The sequence below is a fragment of the Eptesicus fuscus genome, chromosome 6 (assembly GCF_027574615.1).
Source record: "Eptesicus fuscus isolate TK198812 chromosome 6, DD_ASM_mEF_20220401, whole genome shotgun sequence".
Taxonomy (NCBI): Eukaryota; Metazoa; Chordata; class Mammalia; order Chiroptera; family Vespertilionidae; genus Eptesicus; species Eptesicus fuscus.
In genome coordinates this window covers 55,811,050-55,837,864 of record NC_072478.1, presented here as the reverse complement: position 1 = coordinate 55,837,864, position 26,815 = coordinate 55,811,050, and the positions used below count along the sequence as shown (strand labels likewise).

The following is a 26,815-nucleotide window of genomic DNA, read 5'->3' as shown; positions in this document are numbered from 1 at the left end:
TAAGAAAAATCTGAGTTATATTTCGGCGGCACGTTGAGTATTTTTTTCCAACAGGCTGGAAATTGCTTTGCGGAGTCTAAGTCTTCTTAAGCTCATCAGCTGGTCCAACGTCCCATGTCTCTCCCTCGACCCCAAACTTGAAGAGTCTCGGGAGCAAAAGGAGGAGGTCTGCGTATGCGGAGCCCGGGCTGGACTCCGGCTCGGTCTCCCCGGCACCGCGCAGCGCCAAGGCCGGGAGGGGATGACCGTGCCCCCGCAGCCCTGCAGGAGACAGATCCAATCTGCACTTGCAGAGAAGCAAAAGCCCCCGGAAAGGCCGTCAGCCGCCTCCCCCGCTCCACTTAGCGACAACTTCCCGGCGCCCCGCCACAGTCCCGCGGGCCGTCACGTTGCACGTCCCCGCCACACGCCGGAACCCCGCGGCCACGTCCGCCGGGACCCTGGCCACGCCCCGAGCTGCCACTTGGCTCCCCGGCGCCCGGCAGTGGGCGCTGCGCCTGCGCGCCGCGGAGAGCGCGGGGCGGGGCGGGGCGAACCCGGTCGGCGGAAGAGGCGGGGCCGGGGCGGGGCTGCACTTCCGCGGCCTTGGTGGGTGAGTATGGGGCGGGGGTTGTGCGCGGCCGGAGCCGGCCCGCCGGGGGTGCCCAGTCGACTTCGGGGGCGCCCCCTGGAGGATCTGGGGTGGGGGAAGGAAGAGAAGAATATTGGATGGGGTGATGTGGGTGTGCGGGATGGGTGGACGGGCAGGCGTCGGCAAAATGGGCTCAAAGGGAAGGTTCCCTGTTTGTTGCTCCTTAAGAAGGACACGCTCTGAAAACAGTGTGCAAGTTGTCATCACTTGGGGCGGGTTTGTGAGCTTACCGTGGTGCCACCGTGAGGCCGCTCGCCCCTTGCCGCTGCCAAACCCGGCGAGGGGTTAACCATAGCATGGGTCCAGGAAAAGCACGATAGTCCAGTGTAGCTACTGCCAGAGGTAAAATTAAAACTCATCTTGTATGAAGTGAAATCCAGGATATAACAGGGTTTAAACAGTGCCTGGGTCTGTCAGATACCGTGCCCGGGCACGGGCTAAGTCTCTTCCAGCAAGCATACTGTATTCAGATAATTTGCATTTCTCATTAGAAATTGAAAGACAACCTGTGCCAAATGGTATTTCTTTAAAAACTTAAGAGTTGTACCCTAGTACACATACTTTTAAGAAAACAAAATTACACATGCTTTTAGATTTCATCTTAAGAGTTGTACCCTAGTACACATACTTTTAAGAAAACAAAATTAAAGAAAGGCTATATCTTTTCCAAGTTGATAGAAAACCAAACGTTTCCTGAAGGTCTGTGCAGGTTCTAAATCATTTTGGGGTCGTCCAGGATGCCCAGAATATTCTTCTATGTGGTAAGCACGTCACATCATTTTTTTGTTTAACGCAGTAAGAATGAAAAAGAAAAACAGAAACAGTCCAGTTCTTTGAAGGCTTGTATTCTATTAGAGACAAAAATAAACATGTGAAAAGTTACATGACCATAAGAAAAGGGAGTCATGGTTTGAGATATTCAAAGTTGCCTAAAGAAAACCTGTGCTTGCCTTGGAAAGTGGAGGTGAGTGCTTGAAACATTTGCCTCTCAGCTGATTGTTGCCATGTGGGAACAATCCCAAACACAGGCTGAAAGTACATATTTCTATTTAATTAAAAATTTTTTTTAAATGTTATTGGCAATCAATTTACTCACACTCCCTCTATGAGTCAGGAACAGGCAATTTGTGACTTCTGTAGATTATCACCAGAGTATCCTATCTAATAATAGAGTAACATGTAAATTACCATCAATCCCCTACGCCCAATCGTGGGGGGCGGGACTCGGGGTGGCCTATCCTGCCATTGAGAGGCACAGATCTGCTGCCACTGAGGGGAGCTACCCTGCTGTTGAGAGTCCCGCCCCCTGTGCCTCTCAACGGCCAGAGCTGAGGCCGCTGAGGGGGCCTGCCGTGGTGGAGCTGGGTGCCTGTCTGCACCAGCGGACAGGCACCCAGCTCCACCACGAAAAGCGAAAGCGTGTAGGGGACCCTACACGTGCATGACTCAATCATGCACTGGGCCTCTAGTTCAGAAATAATTGGTATTGAACGAGGAAAAAATTCCTCGAAACGGATGATCAGGTAAGGATTTAAGAAAACAGTGGGATTTAAGCTGGGTCAGACAGGAGAGATGTCTTAGAGGGGAGAGGACATAAAAGGTGAGTAAAATCTCAGTTGGGAAAGTAAGTAGAGATAATGAGTAAACTTCCCTTGGAATAGGTCTGAGAAAGCAAGTACAGTAACTGGAAGAAAACTGGTTTGGGAAACTCTACAGTGCCAGACTGGACTTTATTCTAGGTCAGTGGTTCTCACATTTAAACATACATCAGAATCATCTGGAAGGCTTATGAAAAGAGATTGCTGGCCCCCACCTGGAGAATTTCTGATTGAGAAGGGCTAGGGTGGGGCCTGAGAATTTCCCTTTCTTATCAGTTCTCAGTTGATGCAGATGCCGCTGGTCTGGGACCACACTTGGAGAACCACTGTCCCAGGGTGTGGGGAACCGTTGGAGGAATTTGATGTGGATAATAAGATCGATCACATTCATGGTTCAATATGAATCTTACTGTGAAGTCCAACACAGGAGACTGGAGATTGAGAGAGAGAGAGAGAGAAGGTTCCTTACAGTTAATTAGCACCTGTTGGTGCCAGGCTCTCTCATGCACACTATTTCATGTGATACTCACTCTGACCTTGATGTGTTGATCTTGATATTTTCATATGGAGAGTGGTAGAGGTTGCCCAGGTTGCCTAGGCTAATCTAGGAGCTCCCTAAAACTAGTTCAGTTTTGGACTAAGGTAGTAGCAGCAGAAACGAAAACATTTAATGGTGATGGGATTTAGAAAAACGGAGACCTCCCAAGTAGATTGAAACCTAAAAGTAAAAATTGGGAAAAGTGATAAAGGTAAAATGGACAGGGAACTTGAGAATGTTCCCTGCATGAATTCAGTGTGTATTCTGTGTTACTCTTATTATATAACAATGACCTATTTAAAAGTTGCTTATTTAAAAAGGCATCCTGCTCTACCAAAATTTCCTGAAATTATATGAAAAGGAGAAAGTAAAGCCTTCTTTGAGCCTTCTTTGGAGGTGGTGGGAGATGCTGAATAGATTAATGGCATCTGGCAGCTTATCTTCAGATCAAAAGTGATTAGCATTGAGAAATGGAAACACATGGTATAACACTGCATTGACTGTATGAACTGTGCTGTGCCTCGGACACTGACCTAATGTATTGATTTTGGAAATCCTGTATGCTTTTACTTGCCAGAGTAGTTATTGAAATTGAAAATATTCATTGGATCAATTTCAAGACAAATATCCCAAGTCAGACTGGCTGCTGCTGAGCAAATTTTTAATGAAGGAAAATATCCATATATTGAAACCAGACTTTCAAAAGAAAGTTCTTAGAATAAATATATATTTACTTTAAAGTCTAGAAAAAAAAAATGTATGTATTCAAACATCGATTGACTGAATAATTAACGTAATGGAATTATTGACCCGTACAAAATTATAGCATACATTCATTCATTTATTCAGTGAGCAGCTAGGCAAGACTGATTTTAAAAAAATGATCACAAAACAGTGTGAGCATTGCTATAATAGAGGGATGTGACCGGTACGTGGTGACAGGAGACAGGAGTGACATCTGAAGGGGCGTAAAAAGGAGTCCAGGGAACTGTCGTAGATAAGTGCTAGTATGGAAGGTGAGTTAATAATGGCCGTAGAGATGGCTATAGTAGGTTGGGGTTTTTCATTAAGGTTGTGCCCATTGGTAGGTTGCAGTCTACATTTAAAAAGTAGAGTAGAAAAAAGACAAGGTGTGTCACATGTAATGGGGGTATGTGAAGTTTTGTGAAACTTGTTTCAGTTATATGACTCTGTTGACTGATGTGAGTGTATTTCTCGCTATGGACTGTGGTCAGAGTTTAAAAGCCATTGTAGAGAAATGTGGGAATGAGGTTGGAGAGAAGGGAATGGATATAAAACATATTTTAGGGGAGAACAAATGTGAATCTTAAAACGCTGCTGTCCATGAGAGCCCTCTTGTAGGGGAAGAGGATGCACTTACCAGCCCATTTCATTATTTTTGCCCACTTGACGCTTTCTATTGTGTATTAATACATTGACTTCTGGTTTATTAGGAATGGCAGAGCTTTGAGGTGTCTTACTGAATGTTGTAAATGCTACAAAATTTCTCTTGTATTTTGGTAGTGCTCAGCTTAAAATCATAGGTAGGATGAAACTATATTCCCAGGAATCCTGGAAATTCATTGAAACAGATTGATTTGATTATTGGCCAAATTCTTTGATTTGTTCCCATAAGGAAGTAGGAATAGATGCTTAGTTACACAAGCAAGTGGGAAGTCCTTCTCCCTACCTCTATGATTTTGCCACTCCAGTAGACTCTGTTGTGCCTGTGACGTATATATAAGGCTAGAAAATTGCTCATACAGGCTGAGCTATATTGGCTTTTAAAAAATTTATCGACTCCTTCAAAGTCTGATTGGTTAAGTCAATTGGTTCAAATATGTTATGCTCTTAGTTATCAGGTGGGAATTATTCTTCGTGGAACAAAAAACACTAAACATTTTTAAAAAAATATATATTTTATTGATTTTTTTCCAGAGAGGAAGAGAGAGGGATAGAGAGTTAGAAACATCAATGATAGAGAAACATCGATCAGCTGCCTCCTGCACACCCCCTACTGGGGATATGCCCGCAACCAAGGTACATGCCCTTGACCGGAATTGAACCTGGGACCTTTCAGTCCGCAGGCCGACGCTCTATCCACTGAGCCAAACCGGTTTCAGCACTAAACATTTTTTTATAAACTTGGTCTGTTCTGTCATCTAATGTATTATTGAGATCTCCTTCTGATAAGGTTTACACAGAAAACGTAAACAGCCTGCCATCATCATTCCATATTCAAAGGGAAAGGCTTATTTGGTGTTCCTTTGATGTGACGTGACACTACTCCTCTTTTTATACAATAATCTAGAGTTGAAACCCATAGTTTTTCCCAAGTTCTGCCACTAGTTGAGAGGCCTTGGTCAGTGAGTGTGACCTTCCTGAGCCTCCTGGGTAAAACAGAATCTCATCTGTGTAGTGAGGCTTAGCTGAGGAAATGCATGCACAATGTCTCACACATAATAAACATTCAATAAAAGGCATCAGCTGCTGCTCTGCCATTCAGATGGTCCACAGATTTTGGGGCACCAAAAAAATCAGTCCCCAGGGAGAGATTTGAAGGTATAAAAAACCTAGAACTATGTACATCTGGATAGCTTTTTGGTTTGGGCAAAAGAATGGAGTAAAATGGTATCATCCTCAGAAAAGATTAGCATAGCCACTGCGCATGACATGCAAATAGATGAAGCATTCCATATTTTTAGGACTGTAATATTAAACTTTTTTTTTTTTAAAATGGTATCATCCTTTTCCTGTCTCTTTTCACTTAAAGACCTTTTAAGATTTGTGTTGGCATCAAAGGGTAGAGAACTTTATAATCCCAACCTATGATAAACTCTTCAGTATAAACCATAAACTTGCCAGATGGCTGACATAGATTTTTCTGAGAAAGATTGCAATTAAATTGTAAGAAATCACTATTTTAAATGTTAGAACAACCTATATACTATTCATTAGATGATTTTTATTTGCCTCATTTACTTAGGGAATGTTACTAGCTTGCATTATCATAAGTGGGCATATTTTCACCTAGTAAAGCTTTTGTTGTTGGGCTTTATTCCTTATAAACTTGTCTTTCTGTTTTGGAAAATTAATGTAAAAGATACCTTGATTCAAAACAGGGAATTTAGACAGTAGAATATTTTTGGTTAAGATTCTCAGGTTAAGATTATTACTCAAATTTTTCTTTGTAGTACAGTAGATCAACATAAAGTAGATAGAGTATCCATTCACGAACCTTTAACAAAAATTATTAACCAGTTACCATGTGCCAAGCATTGTGCTAGATCCTGAGGAAATCAAGAAGAAGATCTTGTCCTTTCTCTGGGAAGGATTATCAGCTGGGATGAGGGATGAGATTTGGTGAGAGAGATCTATAAATAGATAAATTAGAACACAAGAAGACAGATACTCTACCTGAGATGTGAGTAAAGGCTTTGGAGCATTGATGGCCTAGGTAAGGTGGGGGAAGAGTATTTTAGGAGGTGATATTTGAACTAAGTAGGAATTTGGCAGGCAAGAAAGTAGAAGATATGCATTCCCAAACATCTATTTTTGTTGTAGCATATAGGTGGTTTTTTTTTTAAAAAAACTACCATGGTTTAAAATGGTTACTAGCCATTAAGATGATGATTCTGATAGGACCTCTGTGCACAGAAACATAGCTAAAACATGATTATCACTTTTTTCACTTTGCACGTAGTTCTTTTTACTAGGTGTTTGAGTATATAGGCTAATTTAGATCTAATTTAGAAAATGTTATATAAATATATATTGATTGTAATACTGATGGTCACAATAACTGGTTAAATTAGGGACTCATCAAGTTTGATTTTCGTATAATGAAGAAATCTAAATGCAGAATGAAGAAAGTTATAAGTGATGGCAAAGATAAAAATTGAGTCATGAATAGTTATTAAATATTTCTCATTAAAATTATAAAAATTCTAAATTTTATCTTAAAGAGAGTTTTATTAAACATAGCAACTGTATTTTGTTTTAAATGTCCTTTTGAGTGTTTGTGTCAAGGGTAGTAATGAATGTTTTAAAATTGTTTTTTAGAAACATTTTTACACATTTTTAATACATTATCCCTTTAGAGTAAGACTAATTTTGTACAAACAGACGACATTATTTTTTCTCCTACCCAAACAGAAAAATGATGAGTTTTTGTTCTAATAAACAAACGTAAAACATTTATTTCTTTTCCCAATAGAATGTTATTTAGCTAAAATTATTTTTGTGTTGATTGGCTTTGAAATACAATTTAGAGGTACTTTGGAGTAATAAAGTAATTTATTTCATTGTGCCATGAGGTACTTAAAAACCAAAATTTTCAAATAATCATAAACCCAAACTTGGTAGGCAATATGTAAGTTTTTGTTTGCCACTGCAAACTTGGTCTTTGGCCTAATTTTTTACTCAAGTTTTGTAAATTGGTATAATAATAATAAAAGCTAACATTTATTGAGCTCTTACCGTGTGCTAGGCACTGTTCCAAGCTTTTTACATGAACTCATTCCATCCTCACAGCCATCCTGTTCTCTTACCTCTTCTCTTACGAGAAAGTTGAGGCACAGAGTGGTTCATTAAGATGCCCAAGGTCATAATAGCGTAAGTGGCAGAGACTCAGAGTTACTGAGGTTCATAACTTCTGTGTTTTCCTGACTCTCAGCATGCTGAGCTTTCATTGTCTAATACAGTTTGAAGTGGAGAAGGTCAGTAAATTTAAGGATCCTCAACTAATCCCATAGTGGTTCAAACTTTAATGTGCTTTCGTAAAGAGATTCTGATTCGTGGGGCTGAGAACGTGCATTTTAAATAAGCACCGAGGAGGTTCTGACTGCACTTTGAGATACACTGATCTGGTTGGAATACAGCCCTCACAGCTCATTTCACATGAAGGCTTGTTATTTGTGTGTGTATGTTAGGCCATCCTTTGCAAATATCTGTGTTACAGAGTGAGTCTATTAAATACATACTCTATCGGAATTTATACCTCAAGTGCCTGCACTACTAGTCACATATATTGTGTTGAGACTAGCTCTCATCAGAGGGATTTTTTTAAAGAAAACATTTTGGCCCTGGCTGGTGTGGCTTGGCTCAGCATTGTCCCAAGCTTCAAAGTCACCACTTAGATTCCATGTCAGGACACATGCCCACGTTGCAAGTTCCATCCCACTCAGGGATGTTTCTTTCTCACATCGATGTTTCTCTCTTTCTTTCTCTAAAAAGAAAACCAAACAAAAAAATTAAAAATATATATATTTTAAATGAGCTTCAGAACAGGGTTTGATCTGAGGAAATTGTTAAGGTGAATATAAGATCTGTAGTCAGAAGAAAATAAGCATGATGTAAAATTTCTGTCCTAATGTTGTTTTTTTTGTGTGTGAATTTGTTTTCTGTTTAAAAGAAAATATGTATGTACATTGCCCTTCACCATATAGCAGTAGTTCCATGATTTGGGTTATTCAGAATATTCACTGTGGGCAAGGAGGGGTCTTCTTTCTCAAGATTGGTAAGAAACTTTCACCCATTGGTACTACCAAGAACCCTGACCTTGTGTGTTTTAGAATATAGCAAAAACACTAAACGTTATAATTTTACTACTTGAGCATCTTAATTGTATGTTGAACTGGCAGAAATATGTTGTTGTTGTTTTTAGGGTGTTACAAATCACATTGAGCCAAAAAAGTCCAGTGTTTTCTTCAGCTACAAGCAAAATGAATATCCCAGTGCTGCTACATCCTCACCAGTGCTTCCTGAAAGGCCTTTTGCGAACACCTTTCCGACGTTACCACTTCATCTTGCACTCAAGAACTCATCTCGGATTAGGAGGCCCATGTGCTCGGCCTTCTGATTCTCTTGGACTTCCTTGTACAAAGTGGATGCTGCTGTCAAATGGTTTAAAGAGACAGTTATGTGTACAGACAACCTTAAAGGAACACACAGAAGGACTTTCTGATAAAGAACAAAGACTTGTGGATAAACTTTATACAGGTCTAATCCAAGGGCAAAGGGCCTGCTTAGCAGAGGCCATAACTCTTATAGAATCAACTCACCACAGGAAAAAAGAGCTGGCCCAGGTGCTTCTTCAGAAAGTATTGGCCTACCACAAAGAACAAGAACAATTAAATAAAGGAAAACCACGGGCATTTCGAGTGGGTCAGTCTTTTCTTTTTCTTAATCTGTCCAGGAAATATTTTTCCAAGTTTTATATTTAAAAAAAAAAAGTCTAAATAATTTGCGTTCTAATGGGGATTTTTCTTTTCAGAATTTTGTTAGGAATTTTTTTTTTAAATTATTGTCTAAAGTTTTACATATGTCTCCTTTTCCCCCGCTTGACACCCCTCCTTCCCTTTACCCTCAGCCATTCCCACCCTGGGCAAGCCCCCACCACCCCATTGTCTGTGTCCATTGGTTATGCTAATATGCAAGCAACAACTTTGGTTGCTCTCTAACCCCCCCACCTCTCCTGCCATTTGTCTCTGCATCTATTATTGTTCATCAAATTATGTTGATCATTATATCCCACATATGAATGAGATCATGTGATATTTATCTTTCTCCGACTGGCTTATTTCACTTAGCATAATGCTCTCCAGGTTCATCCGTGCTGTTGCAAATGGTAAAAGTTCCTTGTTTTTTATAGCGGCGTAGTATTCCATTGTGTACATGTACCACAGTTTTTTAATCCACTCATCTGCTGATGGGAACTTAGGCTGTTTCCAAATCTTAGCTATTATAAATTGTGATGCTATGAACATAGGGGTGCATATTTCCTTTCTGATGGGTGTTTCTGGTTTCTTGGGATATAGTCCTAGAAGTGGGATTACTGGATTAAATGGGAGTTCCATTTTTAACTTTTTGAGGAAACTCCATACTGTTCTCCATAGTGGCTGCACCAGTCTGCATTCCCTCCAGCAGTGCACGAGGGTTCCTTTTTCTCTGCATCCTCACCAACACTTGTCATTTGTTGATTTGTTGATGATAGCCATTCTGACAGGTGTGAGATGGTATCTCATTGTTGTTTTGATGTTAGGAATTTTAAATGTTGTTTCACTGTAAATATTAGTCTTGGTATATTGAAAAAAGATTTCTGGCCATTTGAACCAGGCTCTGTATTTTAAAAGAATAACATAAGGCCCTGGCCAGGTGGCTCAGTTGTTTGGAGCATCATCCCATACACCGAAAGGTCGTGGGTTCGATTTCCAGTCAGGGCACATACCCAGGTTGCAGGTTTGATCCCCAGACAGGGTGAGTAGGGGAGGCAACCAATCAATGTCTCTCTCACATCGGTGTTTCTCTTTCTCTCTTAAAAAAAAAAGAATAATATAAATTTTCTATTAGCAAGAATTGTGTTATGTCTCCCAGACAGAAATATGAATAGGAAGAACTATTAACTAGTTTATTTCTTGTCTTGGTAGTCCTTCAGCTTACTGGTCTAGAGTGAATTCCCAATTTTTGTGGTTATATTAATTATAATCATCCTTGTCACATTTTAAAATTCTACTTCTTGGATGTTTCATTAGTCTTTCTATAGGAAAGTCTCACTTCTCTCAGGTACTTTTGTTAGAGTTTCTGGGAGTGATTTGGCTCCAAGCACAACCATCTCATTACCAAAATGTATTTTAAAGGGGAAACCATATTTATTTGCTGTCTAAAAATATTAAATGTTCACTTGATTTCTTGAATAGTTGACTTGTTTCTGTAATTGCACAATAAGCTTGTTGTATTTTTGAAATTATGCATTTTAAAAACAATTTAGATATGTTTAGCCATCAGGATTTAAGCAAGTCAGTTTTGGGTGGCATGAGAGCTGTTCATGATGGCAAACTAGGTGATTCCAACCAACCCTCTCACTAAAAATAATTTACAGTGGTGGGCAAAGTGCAGAGATTTTGTGAGGAATGAGTTAAGTATACTTAAAAATTGACTGATATTACATTACACTTTTATGTTTTAGTTTATTGGCGATATGGGGACTAAAACCTTTTAATTTTTAGGGTAACAGGGCATAAATGCTTTAAAGATAATTTTAAAAAGAGTGTTACTTTTCACACATCTTACATCTTATTCTTCTGCCCTCACTGAGGGAGCTCGCTCTTTGAGAATACTACACAGGGTGTTAATAATCTTTATGCAGACAAACTTGCAAACTCCCAAAGAAATTTTAGTGATGACAAAGTATTTATCTCTTAGGCTTTGAAGAGTCTTCGAAGAAAAACTGTCCCAGAAATATCTGGTGTTAACCAGTAACTCACACGTGACTGGCAGCCTGCCATTTCTCAGTGCCTTTTGGGTTCTTCCATTTTGCTCTTATGAGGCCGGATAAACCTGTGTCTTTGTTGCAGTTACTTTATTCCCATTATAAATAAAAGCAACAAATGTTTATTGAGCACCCATAGAGAGGTTTAAGACAGAGACCTGCCCTGAACCAAGCATGCTATATATGCCATACATACTTTTGAATATAGTTACAATTAAATGCTTATGTTTTATATACTTTATTGAACATCCACTTATATATCTTTTACTTTATGCCACGAGCTGTTTTAAACATATTGTCAATATTAACATCTAATCCTTATAACAACCTGAAGAGATAGGTGCTATTGTATCCATTTTATTGCAGCACATCCTTAGGTACAGAAGGGTTAAGTAACTTACCCAAGATTACATAGCTCATCAAAGGCAGAACCAGAAAGAGAACTGGCCCAGTGGCTCCTGAGTTTGTGCTCTTACCTGCCATGCTTTACTAACTCTGCAAGTAGGGGAATTTCCTCCCTCCCTCCCTCCCTCCTCCCTTTCCTCCCTCCCTTCCTCTCTCTCCCTCCCTCCTTCCCTCTCTTCCTTTTATTCAGTAAATATATATTTTTATTTAAGTGTAGTTGGTTTACAATCTTATAGTAGTTATAATAGTTTCAAGTAGTTATATTAGTTTCAATGTAGTGATTCAATAATTTTATACCTTACAGTGTGATCACCCCACTAATTCTAGTAATCATCTGTCATCGTGTAAACTTACCACAATATTAATGACTGTATTCCCCTTTCCCTTTTCACTCATTCCCCCATCCTCTCCCCTCTGACAACCAACCATCCCTTTGGTCTCTGTTTCTATGAGTCTGTTTTTTGTTTTTGTTTTTTTAGTTTTGTGTGTGTTTTTTGTTGTTGTACTTTTATTTTTAAAGATTCCACATATAAATGAAACCATATGGTGTTTGTCTTTTTCTGCCTGACTTATTTAACTTAGCATAATACCCTCTGCCTTTCTTAAGACAAATTATTATTTTCAGGATTCAGTTTATATTATGCTAGAGGCCTGGTGCACGAAATTTGTGCACTCAATGGGAGGTCCCTTAGTCCGGCCTGCACCCTCTCGCAGTCAGGGAGCCCTCAGGGGATGTCCGACTGATGGCTTAGGCCCGCTCCCCACTGGCAGTCAAACATCCATAGCACTGCTGCGGAGGCGGGAGAGCTCCCGCCACTGCCGCTGCACTTGCCAGCTGTGAGCCCAGCTTCTGGTACACTAACCACCAGGGGGCAGCTCCTGCACTGAGCGTCTGCCCCCTGGTGGTCAGTGCGCATCATAGTGACTGGTCGTTCCTCTGTTCGGTCGATTTGCATATTGGCCTTTTATATAGGATTCTTTGAATTATGGGTGAAATGGGAAAAATTGGTAAGTAGAAAATTATTTTCTCAATCACTAGCAATTCCTAGAGTAATGAGTTATTTTTTTCCAATAGGAAGATAAAGTGTACAGAATATGGGTAGGTGGAGTAACTACTGATCATGATGAGAGGTAGGCAGATGTTGTAGAAGTTCAGCACATGAATAACATAGGTGATGAAGTCTGTCCCAAAGATCTACATTATAGTAAAAAGGAGATCACATTTTGTAATTTTAAAAAGCGAATTTGGTGAACATAGGGAACTCAGAATGGTTTCCTTCCCATATCTCTATTACTTAGGAGCTAGATAGATAAATGGATTTTTGTTTACTGCTTTCAGAAATGTTAACATACAATAATGGTTTTAATAAATTAGGAGAAGCAGAAGGACGTTAACATTTCAATAGAAATCATCATTTATTTTATTAAATCAGAAGATCTCTTTCTCTGTAGGATTGTCTGGGCCCCCTGGTGCCGGAAAATCAACCTTTATAGAGTATTTTGGGAAGATGCTTACTGAGAGAGGGCACAGATTGTCTGTGCTGGCTGTGGATCCTTCTTCCTGTACCAGTGGTGGTGAGTATTGCCGACTCTTCTTCAATTGCAGCACAGGGGCCGGGGGGCGGGAGGGGGGGCTCCCTGTTACAAGTTAGTGGGAATTGGCACAGTCAGGTGACTTCTGCCCTCTAGCTGAGTTTGGCCTCACTGAAGGAAGGGGGTTCTGGGGGTGAGGTGGAGGCTGAAGGAGGTACTGGGCTCTACAGACCAGGTTAGGCCAGGAGTGGCCTGGGTACTTAGAGAACTAATAAAAGCAATTTTCATCCCTTTGTTGATCACGCCTGAGGCTAGGCCCCTCTTCCCTCCTGTTTTTCCTGGCTACATCAGTTTCTACACAATTCAGAAAATGGGTCCTTCCTCATTCGTTATTTTCCTCTTATTGTTGTAACATCTCTTAAGCTTAAAAAAAACAAAAACAAAAAACACACACACCTTATAGCTTTATAACTTGTCACCTGTTTACATGACATGTTCAGTTGAACAGAAAGCTCTTAGAGGGCCCATGTGCTATCCCGCTGTCCCGCTACACCACTTGGCATAGTACACTGCACGGGTGCTCGCTCAGCAGTTACTTACTGATTCGAGGTCATGCAGTCACTCAGTTTAATTTGCAGCACATCAGAGATAAATGAATAAAGGTAGTTCTGCAAAGGATCATTTAAGGAAAACATAAAGTGTTCCATACAAATAGGAAAGGTTTTTCTTCTCTTACTCCCTTGATGATTTAAGCTTCTCACATTACAGTTACCCACGGAACAAATATTTCAGTGCCTGCTATAGGTGAGGCATTGTGCAAGGAAGTACTGTATCGTCTAACAGTGAATAAGACACAGTCTTCCTGGCCTTATGGGGCTTTATTTCTTATGAGAGAAACACAGGCCATTACAAAGTAGTATGTGTTGTGAATGAGGAAGTACCATGTGCTTTGTGTGGAATTGTTTGCTTTGTATTCTGTGGGTTTAAGGCTAAAAAGTAAAGAGAATATAGTCATATTTCTGGGGCTTTTTATTAATAGAGAGGTTGACAACAATTCATGTTACCACCCATTGAGAAATTTGGCTGAGAACATTCACAGTTTTTTATTCACTATAATAAAAGGTTAATTATAAAATAAAATTTATGTTTACGAGGTTAAGATAAAATTCATATCAATGTAGTGTCTTCTTTACAGTCTAAGAACTGTGTTAAAGGTATATACCTGAATGAAGAATTTTTTAGAGTGGCCCTCATTTCCATATAGGTGAGAAGGCTACCCTCCCTTTCCCACCCCCCATAATACTCTAGAATACTTGCAATAGCAAAAGAAAATAATAGCTTGGGGCAATACTAGCAGAAATGGTGACATAAAATAGTCTGATCCAAGTTGCATAGCTCTGTGGCTTCTGACCTTTCTCAAACCCAAAATGAGGGTTCCTTTCCCAGGTAAAACAAAATATAGACGTTGAAAGAAAAAAAAAAAATAAACAGAGATACACAGCATACTATAAGTACAGATTTCTACCTCATTACTACAACAGTATATACATTTGAAAAATAGCATTACATTAAGGTTTGAGAAGCAAACCTTGTGCTTTGCATTCACGTACCTCCTGCAGTAGCTTTGAGACCTTCCTAAGGGCCTGCACCCAACAGTTTTGGATTCACTGGCAAAGACAATTACATGGGAGAGTAATTTCATAATGTGGAGTTCAGTGTGTTAGGATCTATAGGATAGAGATTTCAGGTATAGCTTTGGCAGATTGTTGACTTACAGAGAGGATTTCATGCAGAAAATTACTTTAGAAAGAAGTTTCATGTGCAGTAAATAAGGTAGTTGAGACATGTGGTGAGTCTATGCTCCAGAATTAGAACCTATGAGAACTCTACACTGGGACCATAAGGGAAAAGATCGTGTTTTTAAGCAAGTTCTCAATGTTTAGCATCAACTTTATGTGGGAAAGTTAGCTCTTAGGCAGAGTGAAAATTAAAATTCAGGTTAGAACAGCACTGCATTCTCAGATGTTAATATGTGGCTAAAAGAAAGATATTCAAGGTCATTTCCGTAGTTCCAGGGCTTTCCGTCCTGCAGAATTTACAAATATTGATGTTTGCCAAAATACTGCAGCAAATCACCGTAGGAATTAAATTAATTGCCTACTGCGAACAAGCATTCAGCATACAAAATGTGTAAGACACGCTCCTGTGGGCGGGGAGCTGACGCTACAGCCGGGCTGCTCCACCTTGGCACTGACATTCCTGGTGTCAGCAGCTGTCCTGCGTTGCAGGATGCTTAGCAATATCCTGGTCTCTACCCACCCGGTGCCACCAGCACCCTAACCCCCAGTTGTGACAAGTGAAAATATCTTTAGGTATTGCCAGATTTCCTCTGGGGCAAAATCACCCCCAGTTGAGAACCATAAACATAATGTTAAGATGACAGTAAAGAAACCACCCTGGCTGGAATGCAAGATTGGTTTGGGGCCTAGTGGAAGCTGAAATTGGACAGGCCGTGTCAGGCTGAAGAACCTGGATTTGAACCTCTAATCCAGGGGTAGGGAATGTCCGGCTTGCATACGGCCCACGAAATCATTTGGTCTGGTCCTGTCAAGGCATTAAGGGTGGGTTAATTAAATGTTTGATCAAATACAACTTAACTAATTTTTAAGTTGAGAATTTTGTATGGCCCTTGAATGATGTTATAAATATCCAAATGGCCCTGGGCAGAAAAAGGTTCCCCACCCCTGCTCTAGTCAGTGGGAAGTCATTATAGGTTTTGAGGGGCTAGAAATGCTAAAAAAGAAAGTTACTTGGGGAGCATTGTATACACTATGTGGGGGAAAAGCTCAATGATATGAAATACAATTTGAAGTTTTGGGAGAAATGTCATAAAACATTTGGCTCATTGATCACTGGCCCTTATAGGTGTTCCATGATTGTAACTGTGTTTTAGGATCACTCTTGGGGGATAAAACCCGAATGACTGAATTATCAAGAGATATGAATGCATACATCAGACCGTCTCCTACTAGAGGAACTTTGGGAGGTGTGACAAGGACTACTAATGAAGCTATTCTGTTGTGTGAAGGAGGGGGTTATGACATCATTCTTATTGAAACTGTAGGTGAGTGTGATTTTCTGCTTCCTAACAAAATTCTGTTCCAATGAACTCTGTATAAAGATGGGTGACAACTAAGTTCATTGGTTATTCAGCAGATATTTACTAAAAGCATAATTAAATTCAAGATATCTCAGACTGTATAGAGATATGAATATATAGGCTATAATCCTGCCCTTAGAGAGAAGAAAAATAAGCCATGTATCTGGATAACTGTTGCACAGGTGATGGGTTATGAGTGTCAGAGAAGACCTGTAAGTGCCAGGATGACCTACGGAAACAGTACTTTAACATGACACCTATTTTGTTTAAGCACACTTCAGATGTCTGCAATGTCCACTAACAAAATTATTATAGTAGGGTGCCTGTTGAATACAGGGCGATGGTTATTTCATTTTTATACCCCTATTGCATAATTTTATGTGATGAAAATACTGAAATAGAAACCCAAGGAATTAACATTCTTATGGAGAGACCATCTATTATGTTACTGTATGGTAAATGTTTGTGACACAACCTGATTCAGATTTGGGGTATCAAGGAAGACTTCCAAGAGGAGGTGACAGTTGAACTCAGTCTTGAAGGAAGGATTGGAGTTACATAAAATATGGGCTAAAGGGCATTTGCAAAGATAGAGGAGCCAGGGAATGTGGCCCATTCAGAGGACGGAAGTGTGCTCAGGATGCTTAGAGCAGCGTGCATGAAGACTGGATGTGAATAGAGATGGGGCTGTAGGCTAGGAACTCTACCATCTGAGGCTGGATGGAGGGAAAGTTGCCCTAGTGGTAACAGGAGAATCCAGAGAGAAGAGGACCCTAAAATGCCCGGTCGGTGTGGCTCAGTAGTTGAGTATCGGACCATGAACCAGGAGGTCACGGTTCAATTCCCAGTCAGGGCACATGCCTGGGTTGTAGGCTCGATCCCCCGTGGGGGGCATGCAGGGGTGGACCAATCATTATTTCTCTCACATCAATATCTCTATCTACCTCTCTCCCTTTCTCTCTCTAAAATAAATAAAAATATATTAAAAAAAACCCAAACCTCGAAGTTGCATTTGGCTGCTTGTCCTAGAGACTCAAAAAAACTGTGATTCAAATGAGAAAGAGGTGTGTTTCTTTTGCAAATAAAAGAAGCGTGGAGGCGGTGTCCTGAGCTGATGTGGGGGCTCTGCTGTGCCCTCAATGCCCCATTCTTAGCACTTCGTTCCCAAGGTTGCTCACGGTTCAGAGATGGCTGATGAAGCACTACCTGTCACATCCATGTTCCGAGTAGAAGGAAGGAGAAGGGGGAGAAGGGAGGGAGAAGGCAGGCAGAAGAGTGTACACCTTCCTGGAAACCCCATCTAATGACTTGCTTCCGTGCGTTCATCACCTGTAGCTGAAAGGGGGTCTGGAGAGGGAATATGGTCTCTCACCAGGTCCATGGTCTCCTAGTAACACTGGGGCCAGGAAGTAGGGAAGAATAAATGCTGAATGGGCAACTGCAAGTCTCTGCCACACTGAGGAAGGAGAGAGTTTTGAGAGGAGTTTAGTGGAGCAGGGGATGTGGAAGTCCCATATAATTGAGATTAATGTGAAGTAGTCAGATGAAGACAATGTATTGCTTTATTCATTTATTTATTTTTCTCCTAGAAATTTAGCTCGATAGAGAAGGTGGGAAATCTGGTGATGATTGGAGGAGAGAGATTTGGTCTGTTTTGTTTTGTTTTGTTTTGTTTTATTTGGTTTGGTTTTCAGATGAGAAAGACTTGAGTACAGTTTACATGATGTGCTGAGGGACAAGCGCCTGTAGACACAGGCAAGGTTAGAGACAAAGCAGAGTGGCCCCAGAGGAGGGCAGAAAAGAGGGTCATATCGGCCAGTGCTTGTAATGCTGGGAATGGAGAGGGAGCAGGAGGCAGAGCTTGTTTCGCATATGCTTATTTGTGGAGGGTGAGAGGGAGAAGCTGGAGGAGGGAGGAAAAAGCTGGAGGGGGAGAGGCAGAAGCTGGAGGGGAAGTTTGAGAAGCTGGAGGGAGAGAGGGAGAAGCTGGAGGGGGAGAGGCAGAAGCTGGAGGGGAAGTTTGAGAAGCTGGAGGGAGAGAGGGAGAAGCTGGAGGGGGAGAGGCAGAAGCTGGAGGGGAAGTTTGAGAAGCTGGAGGGGGGAGGGAGAAGCTGAGGAAGTTCTTGCTGTCATTTCACTGTGCATTAGGTGCCAGGGTTGTCATGTGGAGAGATTATGGGACACTGACTGTTTGTATGGCCACTGTGAGAAATGGGAAGGAGCTGAGTGTTTTTAGGAGCGTTGCTTTTACAGGGTCGTGAGGAATTTGCAGGAGACATTGGAACCCATGAACTTATAGTAGTGCTTTAGATCCTCACTTGAGCAGTTTCTCCAGTGTGCCTATAGAGGCCAGATAACCGCACTGACCCATGGGTGGAGGTTTGCAAGGGTGGTGTAGAAAGATGAGAAGGCAAGAAAACGTATTGGCAGGCATAGTGTAGGTTAGAATCACAGTGCTCAAGCTGCTCACTGATGAAGGGAAGCCAGGAGAGAGCCACAGGAGTGAGGAGGGAGTGGAGGCCTCGGGTTCCCCATTCTTTTAGAGACTGAGACTAATGGGAAGGACAGGAGAGACAGGAAGGACGACAGGTGTACTGTAGGGTGAGACATGTTATAAGTCCTGTAGAGGTGGGTGTTTAAGGGGGTTCGGGTTTAGAGGCTGATTGAATGAGTGAATGAAGTGGAATGGAAATGATGGTCAGTGTAGTTGAAAAAGTCAAATTACTGTGAACATTTTAGTGTATGGTTGTGATTTAAAATTTCAGGTGTGGGTCAATCGGAATTTGCCGTTGCTGATATGGTTGACATGTTTGTTTTACTGCTGCCACCAGCAGGAGGGGATGAATTGCAGGTAATTGTTTTGACTTTTTCCTCTCCAAAACACAAAGCATACCTCTCTGAAAGTGCAAGTTTCAAATGTGGATTTTGTTTTTGTTTTTGTTTTTTTTTTGTAAATTAAGTTGATACTAGTGTGGGGAAAGAAACAGCAGCATCCACATTGGCTGAAATACTTGTCAAAGGCAGATTCTGTATATTCTTCCCAACGGTAGTAATAGAATTTATGACCTTGAGCTAATGATACAACTTGGATGTTTTCACATGGAACGTGGGAGTGATGTAGTATATGGGCAGCCCCGACAGGAAGGGACCACTGACACATGGTGTTTGTAGTACAGTTGGCTCAGAAGTTCCTCATGAGACACCACTTTGATTTTATCGGGATCCCACTACCATGGTTTATGGATGTAAAATAGGATTCTTGCTTTCCTGCTGCAATGCAATCCGGCACTGACCACCTGGGGCTGGCAGCCTTCCCAGGTGGAGGGCACTGTCCTCCAGAAGATGCCCTCACACCAGACACCAGCAGCAGGCTTGGGGGTTCCCAGCCCACCCACGGCTCTGACCAACTGGCCACAAATGGGGGGGCGGGTTCCCCACAGGTTTGATGATTAACTAGCATGACTCAGAGAACTCAGGGAAGCACTGTATTACAGTCACAGTTTTATGATGATACAAATCAGGAGCAGCCAAACGAAGAGACACAGAGAGAGGTCTGGAAGGGTCCCAAACTTGAAGCTTCTGTCCTCAGGACACATTCCCTCCTGGCACATTGATGTGTATCTCCTTCCAGGGAGTTCACCTGTGCACCAGTGTCTGGAGTGCTTATCAGGGTTTCTTTATATAGTCGCATGCCACTCACCGAGTCGTTGTCCACATGACTGATCTCAGTCCCCAGGCCCTCCCCCACCCCCATCCTTCCCCAGAGGTCAGGCCCAAGAGCCCAACCCTCTCATCACAAGGTTGCCCTTTCCGGTGTGGGCAGCTCCCATTCTGAACTCAGGAATAGTCCAGGCACCCGTGGAATAACACAGACACGCCTGTCACTCAGGAAATTCCCAGGGTTTAGAGGTTACTTCCCAGGAACCTTGGACAAAGAACAGATAAATTCTTTATTATACAGTACCTCCTTCCCAATTGTATAATTTTAAAAAACAGTGACAGCAGACTATGGATGCTGCAATCTAGAAACATTAACTTAGATTTAATAATTAAAAATTACGTTTAAAAATATTTGAAAAGAAATACGGATCTTAGATAGAAAAATCTACATTTTCCAAATAAGGTTTGGCCTTAGATTTCCAGTGTTTTTATGCAATGTAATTTAAATCAAGAGATTGAGGCATTTTTAGCCATCAGGTTATTTTTCCTCAACAGCAAATTAGGAAAAACAACAACGCTGTGTACATTTAAGGAAAACTTCACAGACTTTGTTTCCAGAAACAGATGTGGTGACAGGTGTTTTCTGTTCAAGCACCTCAATGATGGGTGCTTTTGCATCTTGCATTGTTAGCACATGAGAAGAATCCTTCACGAGACAATGTGCCTGTCTCCTGCCATGTGTCTTGATGACATATCTACTCTAAGTCTGAATGCATTTCAGCAGGTTAGGCTCTAAACTGAAAAGAGGCATTACAGATGACTTTCATATCCCAAGAGGTGATGCTTTTGAGTAATTTCTGTCAGTAATTGTGATTCCTGGTACCCAGGGCTTGGGAAGATGCACAGAAGACATTAGTTAATGAAGTGTACGACTTTCAAAACCTTAGTACCCATAGGTGTCCCATTTGTTTGCTGCGAGTAAATTAAATATTTCTGATAAATCACTTTCTCCTCCTTTCCTCTTTAGGGTATCAAAAGAGGTATAATTGAGATGGCAGATCTGGTAGCTATCACCAAGTCTGACGGAGACTTGGTTGTGCCAGCTCGGAGGATACAAGCAGAGTATGTGAGTGCGCTGAAATTACTCCGCAAGCGTTCCGAAGTCTGGAGACCAAAGGTGAGCTTACGCTCCATTCTGCATTTTTCACGCTGAGTACACTGAGCATGTTAGAGGATGGGAGTCCCCAGCTAGACATATAATAAATCTTTGCTTGTATGTAAAATTATGAGTATGTAGTCATGATTTTAAATATAATTCTTTAACCACTAGATGCCAACAACTAGATGTGAGGTGATAGATTAGATTGCTTAATGCTTGACCTGAGCCATTTGGAAGTGATAACAGATCCATTCCGAAAGGAACCGTCCTTAAGATTATGGAGTAATTAATGATTTGATGATCTATAATAGAGTTTGAGTAAGACAGAAAAGGCTTTTGAAGTGATAACTTACCATTATGCTTGGTGGGTGCTGTTTTCAATAAGGGAAAAGAAAAAGGAAAATCCTGTAGTAAGTGATGCAATAATGTTACGTGGGCAGCTTTATCTGCAGGAGGACTCTGTTATTAAAGACTAAACTAGCCCTCGCCAAGTGGCTCAGTTGGTTGGAGCAAAGTCCAGCACACCAAAAGGTTTCGGGATTGATCTCCAGTCAGGGTACATAGGGGAGACAATCCATCAGTGTTTCTCTCTCTCTCCCTAAAAATCGATAAAAACATATCCTCAGGTGAGGATTGAAAAAAAGACTAAGCTGTAATCACTGTAGTGAGAACAGTGATGACATAGCTACCTTTAGCTCCCAGCCTCCCCCAGTCACGTGTGTGTTGGTCCAGAGCAGTCAGGTGCTGGATGTTCTGCTCTTAACATTTGCTGAATCAGGCAACTTGGACAGAGTTGCTCAACTGGGTTTCATTTTCTGGCACTCAGGCCTCAAAGAAACCTACCTAGCAAGGCCCTTCTCATCCTTGCGACCCTCTCACAGTTTCCCAGGATGCCTCTGAAGACCATCTGAACAATCCTAAATCCAAATAAATCTCTGGGCTAGAAAACTTGACCTTGAATCAGTAATTCATTTCTGCTGTGCACTTAGGAATCCTAGTAAGTTACCTCGGTGTATTTCCCAGTGTATTAACTTTGACACATCAATAAAATGTCTCCTCCTTGCCATTGCCTAGGTCCTTAGACTGTAAGAATGAATAGGCAAGTGTCGGAGTCCCATGAAAGTGTGGTCTATCATTTTAAGTAACACAGTTCCGGTTTTTCCCTTTTCAATAGGTAGTTCGTATTTCTTCCAGAACTGGAGAGGGGATCGCTGAGATGTGGGATAAAATGAGAGAATTCCAGGACCTGATGCTTGCCAGCGGTGAGCTGACATCCAGACGACAGAAGCAGCAGAAAATCTGGATGTGGAACCTCATTCAGGAGAGTGTGCTAGAACATTTCAGGACCCACCCCACCGTGCGGGGCCAGATTCCCCTCCTGGAAAGGAAGGTGCTCAGCGGGGCCCTCTCCCCAGGGCTAGCGGCAGACTTGTTGCTGAAAGCTTTTAAAGCAGAGACTAATGAGCTGTAGGCTACACGGTAATTGTACATACCGTTCCATAAAGTATTTTAATATTAAAAGTGATTCTTCTGTGGTGCCCTCGGCCTCCCTGTTTGTGAGCCGTGCTTGAAAACTGAAGAATGTTAGATGTGGATGGCCAAGGTCAGGTGGTCGGACAGTGTTCGTAAGGTGCCTGTTGTACGTTACTGATTTCCATTTTTTTCTGTTCCCTTCTATTCTTGTACCCGGCACGGTGGCCTGTAGAATAGTTTCTTCTCATCAGTCAGGAGCAGAGAGAGCTCCTGTGGTAGATCGTGTACCTTAAAGTACCTCCTTTGATTCTGTGTTCTCTGGGAATTTCAAGAGAACCTGGAAGCAAAGAGTCACCACATTTCTGAGGCCAGAATGATGCACAGAGGGTTTCTAAGAGCCGAAAATCATGAGTGACTGCTCCAAGAATTTCTGAAATGGCCATGTACATGCATGACAAAGCAGTCGGAATGTGCTGTGATGTGAGCACAACGTTCAGGTTTCCTTATCTGAAAATGAGGGTAAGAAAAGCTACTTTACAGGGTTGTTGGAATAACTAAAGGAGAAATTGTAAAATGGCTAGCACTCAATAACTGGTAGGTGTTGCTAGAAATATTACACTTGGACACCCCTGCCAGGTCTCTGTTCTATAATACAGACTGGCATCATTTAATTTTAGTTTGGGCAAACTGCTTAATTTCCCGGTGTCTCACTTCCCTCGTTAGTAAATGGGGTTGACCACAGTGTCCACCCACCCAGAGTTGTTGAAAAGACTATTTTATTTAACATACATAGTGCCTGGACATAGTAAGTGCTAAATAAATATTTACCAATAGTCCCTACCTCTTAGGGTGGTGGTGAGGATTAAATGAATTAGTCCCCCTCCAGCTTAGAAGGATAATTCTTTTCTAAAGAAAACCTCATAGGTTGACTTCGCCTTTGTCAAAAGCATAATTACCACTAATTTATGTAGGTAGGCAGAAATATGCTATGTTCCAAACTGAGCTCCAAAATTGGCAGGCATGTTGCTAAAACCATACCAAATTTCATTAAAGTGACTACTGTTCCTTGTACAGTTACAGCTGCAGGGAACATTAGCGATCACCATACAGCCTAGCAAGGAACTTTCTCTTCGTCATCGCTCTAGGCATGGCTGCTCACCTCCTCGCCTGAGCTCTGTAGCCATTGCCCGGGCTACACTGAAGACAAAAGCTGGGGAACGCGTGGTGGCTGGCTCTCACTCAGTGTTAGCATTGTCATGCAAGGAAAATGAAAAACGATGAACAACTTGAAATTTTTCTGAAAAAGGAACAATCTGAAAGAAATTTTAGCCTATTTGTCTTTCTTTGCTTCCACAATAGTATTTTGGTTAATTGGTTACTAAATTTATGAACTTTTTAAAAACCCATTTGACATAAATGCTTGGTGATAATCCTGTCCCATGAGGTATATATAAGTTTACTTTTTTGTCACTAGTGGTAAGTTTGACAAAATATTAGAGTCAGTACTAAATATTAGAGTCAGTTCTAAAATATTGGCTTTTTCTCCCCAGAAAAAAGTGAACTTTGTACTATAAAATGTAGATGATGCTGTTGTGAGTCAAAGTATGTTAATACGTACCTGAAACTTTGGTACATAAAGGTAATCTTGGGGTATTTTATTTTGCTTAGTGACCTCAGCATCTTGATGGAATGAGGTAAGCCAGTAAACTATTCTACTCTCAGCAAGTCTAAATTCTTAAATAATGTTACTTTTAACTAACACAGAGGACATCATGTGACTGCATTCTCAGAGCTCTGGCCCATCTTAGAATTCTATAGAGAGATAACTTATGATGGATGACAGGACAGCTATTTATTAGGCTCATACTCAGGTACCAAATCCTGTTACATATGGAACCCAATGATCAACACGTTTGCCTTAAGAATAAAGTCACATTAGCTTTTATACCCACATTTTGGGATTCCCTCACATTACAAAGGATCCCAGTCCCCTGGAAAGTCCTCTCCCAAGTATTTTTGGAAGTTCCAGAGGTTCTTCACTGATTCACAAGTAAGCTCACACTCTTGGGTGCAGCTCACTCCTGCCAGGCTCGTGCTGGGCCTCCACTGTTTCCGCTGCCACTGCCCCTGTAGGGCATGCGGCCCTGCTTAGGCGTTCCCAAACTGTTCCCAGGGCACAGGGTCCTCACGTCTCTTCGGGCTGGGGTAGCTCTCCTGCCTGTGCCCCCAGGACCTAATAAACACATAATCTCTGCAGAAGACTAGGTCCCCCAAAAGCCCCCTTTCAAAATGCCTTTCAACTCCAAAAGATGCCCGGATAGTTAGCATTCTCTCCTTTTCTGACATATCATCCGTAGGTGGAGTCGTGTTCTCCCAGCTTCACGTATGCCGGGGTGGGCCAAAGTGGGTTTACAGTGTAATACAAATAATACAATAACTGATAAATATTAATACAAGAACAAACTCTGTTTTGCGTACTTGCAACTGTAAACCTACTTTGCCCTGTATGTTACTGCTGATTCTGTGAGCCTCCCCTCAAGAGAGGCATTGCTACTCCCACTTTACACAAAGGGAAATTGAGCAAGAGGAAGACTGAGAAATTATTTAAATTCACCATTCCTAAATATGATGCATTTATACAATAGATTTAAAAAATATTATTTTCCACGTTGCTCAGATCACTTCATGACCTTCATCTCATGCTTTCTATGAGATAGTACAGTGACAGGCATTCCCTTCATTATAGATGCCTCTGTGGTGTAGTGTGGATAAGGGATTGTGCGTAATCCATAAGTTTCTGTGCAGTAGTTTATCTTTAGTGCCTTTCTCCGGTAACCACTATCTTAGATTTTGCTCTTTTGGAAAATGGTGCCTCAAGGTAGTTTTCCCAGTAGACTTTTCTGCTTAAGTTTGAAGATACTATTTTAGACATTAAAAAAAACAAAACGAAAGAAAACTTAATGTCAGCTTCTATAGTAGCCAGGACTCTTGGCTAGAAATGACAGAAACCCACTAGCTTAGGCAGAAAGGGAATTATTGGCTCATCTACTCATACAGGGAGAAGGGGAGGGGTGCAGCAAGCCTTAGGAACACACATGATGTGAGGATTCTCCGTGTCCTCATCTCTTCCTGTGTGTTGACTTCATGCTCCTGGCTTCCTCCACACATAGATGGAGGTGTGGCAGCCAGCAGCCCCTAGGTCCCGAGGAAGGACTTCCTGTCTCCACAGATTTCCTAGTAATCCTGAAAGTCCTGGGGAAGCACTCGATTGGCCTGCCTGAAAGGTCACAGGCCCGTCTCCATGGCCAGTGTGTGGGGTACTGTGATTGACAGGAAACACTTGGAGTTGGGGAAGGACCCGGTCTTCAAAATAAGTGGGGTGTCAGTCACAGAATAAAGTAGGATGCCAGGCAGGCAAAACAAACGTCTACTGCAACTTTAATCTCCAAATACTTGAAATCAGGTAAGGTAGAAATAAATAGGTGTTATTGATGTGTTATACCAGTGATTTTCAACCTTTTTCAGCTCATTGCACACGTAAACTAATTACCAAAATTCTGTGGCACACCAAAAAATACGTTTTTTGCTGATCTGACAAAGATAATAGGTATAAGTTTGATTTATTCACACCGGATGGCTATTGTTGTGTTGGCTGTTGTCATTTTTTTATTTGCCAACCTAAGGGAAAAGAGGTCAGTGCCCCTGACTAAGTAGTCAGGGATTGCATTCTTGCAGCACACCAGTTAAAAATCACTGTCATACTAAAAAACGTGAACTTCAGGGAAAGGGTTGGCTAATTATTAACCTAATTGTTGATAATATGCTACCAAAACACACAAGTCATGAGGGCCTTTCTAGCTCCAATTTTGTCTCATATTTTACAACTCTAGTTTCCACTTTAATACTTCATAGTTTCTTGGTTCCCAGTTTCAAATTCCTGACAGAAATAGGATGGGTCTGTTTATCTTTGGGAGGCAACAGAAGTCACTGAGGGAGATCTGTGGTGGGTCGTTTCAGGGAGTGAATAAAGTATAAATACAGTTCCTTCCTATTCTGCAGGAGCAGTTTGTAGGGCCCAGTTTCTTCAGGTTCCTGGGTGGGGCAGGCATGATGTATATTTCCACCACAGAACAAATTATTGGGTGGGTAAGTGGGTTTCAGAGGGGTGAAGTGATTTGCTTAAGCAGCCAGTGTGACTTGGACTCAAGCCTACTTCTCCTAACTCTTTGCTCAGTGATCTATTACATGGATTAGAAACCAGCTCTTAAAGAAAATGTATTGCCTGATGACCATAATCTTTTATATGATTCCTGCTCTTCCTTTGAAGGTTATCAGTCTGTTTAACTCTAGAAATGTCATTGTTTATTGGAGATGTGCTATACACACTGC

At 41.5% G+C, this 26,815-nt stretch overlaps 1 protein-coding gene and 1 non-coding gene across 5 annotated transcripts; both read left to right on the top strand.

The window, feature by feature from the left end:
- Positions 1-579: 579 nt before the first annotated feature.
- MMAA (metabolism of cobalamin associated A) lies at positions 580-22,544 on the top strand. Of its 4 annotated transcripts, none has more exons than XM_028151303.2 (7): positions 580-592; positions 8,433-8,932; positions 12,894-13,016; positions 15,928-16,098; positions 18,900-18,985; positions 20,822-20,971; positions 22,128-22,544. In XM_028151303.2, the coding sequence occupies exons 2-7, from the start codon at positions 8,491-8,493 to the stop codon at positions 22,422-22,424; spliced, it is 1,269 nt and encodes a 422-aa protein (XP_028007104.2). In that variant the 5' UTR covers positions 580-592; positions 8,433-8,490; the 3' UTR covers positions 22,425-22,544. The 4 variants fall into 4 exon arrangements, with proteins under 4 accessions (XP_028007104.2, XP_054572945.1, XP_054572947.1 ...); XM_054716970.1 differs by lacking the exon at positions 580-592 and adding an exon at positions 724-1,392; XM_054716971.1 differs by lacking the exon at positions 580-592 and adding an exon at positions 1,583-1,595.
- Positions 5,365-5,470, top strand: LOC114233516 (U6 spliceosomal RNA). Its single transcript, XR_003619659.1, has one exon. It is a non-coding gene; the product is annotated as a U6 spliceosomal RNA (small nuclear RNA).
- Positions 22,545-26,815: the final 4,271 nt, after the last annotated feature.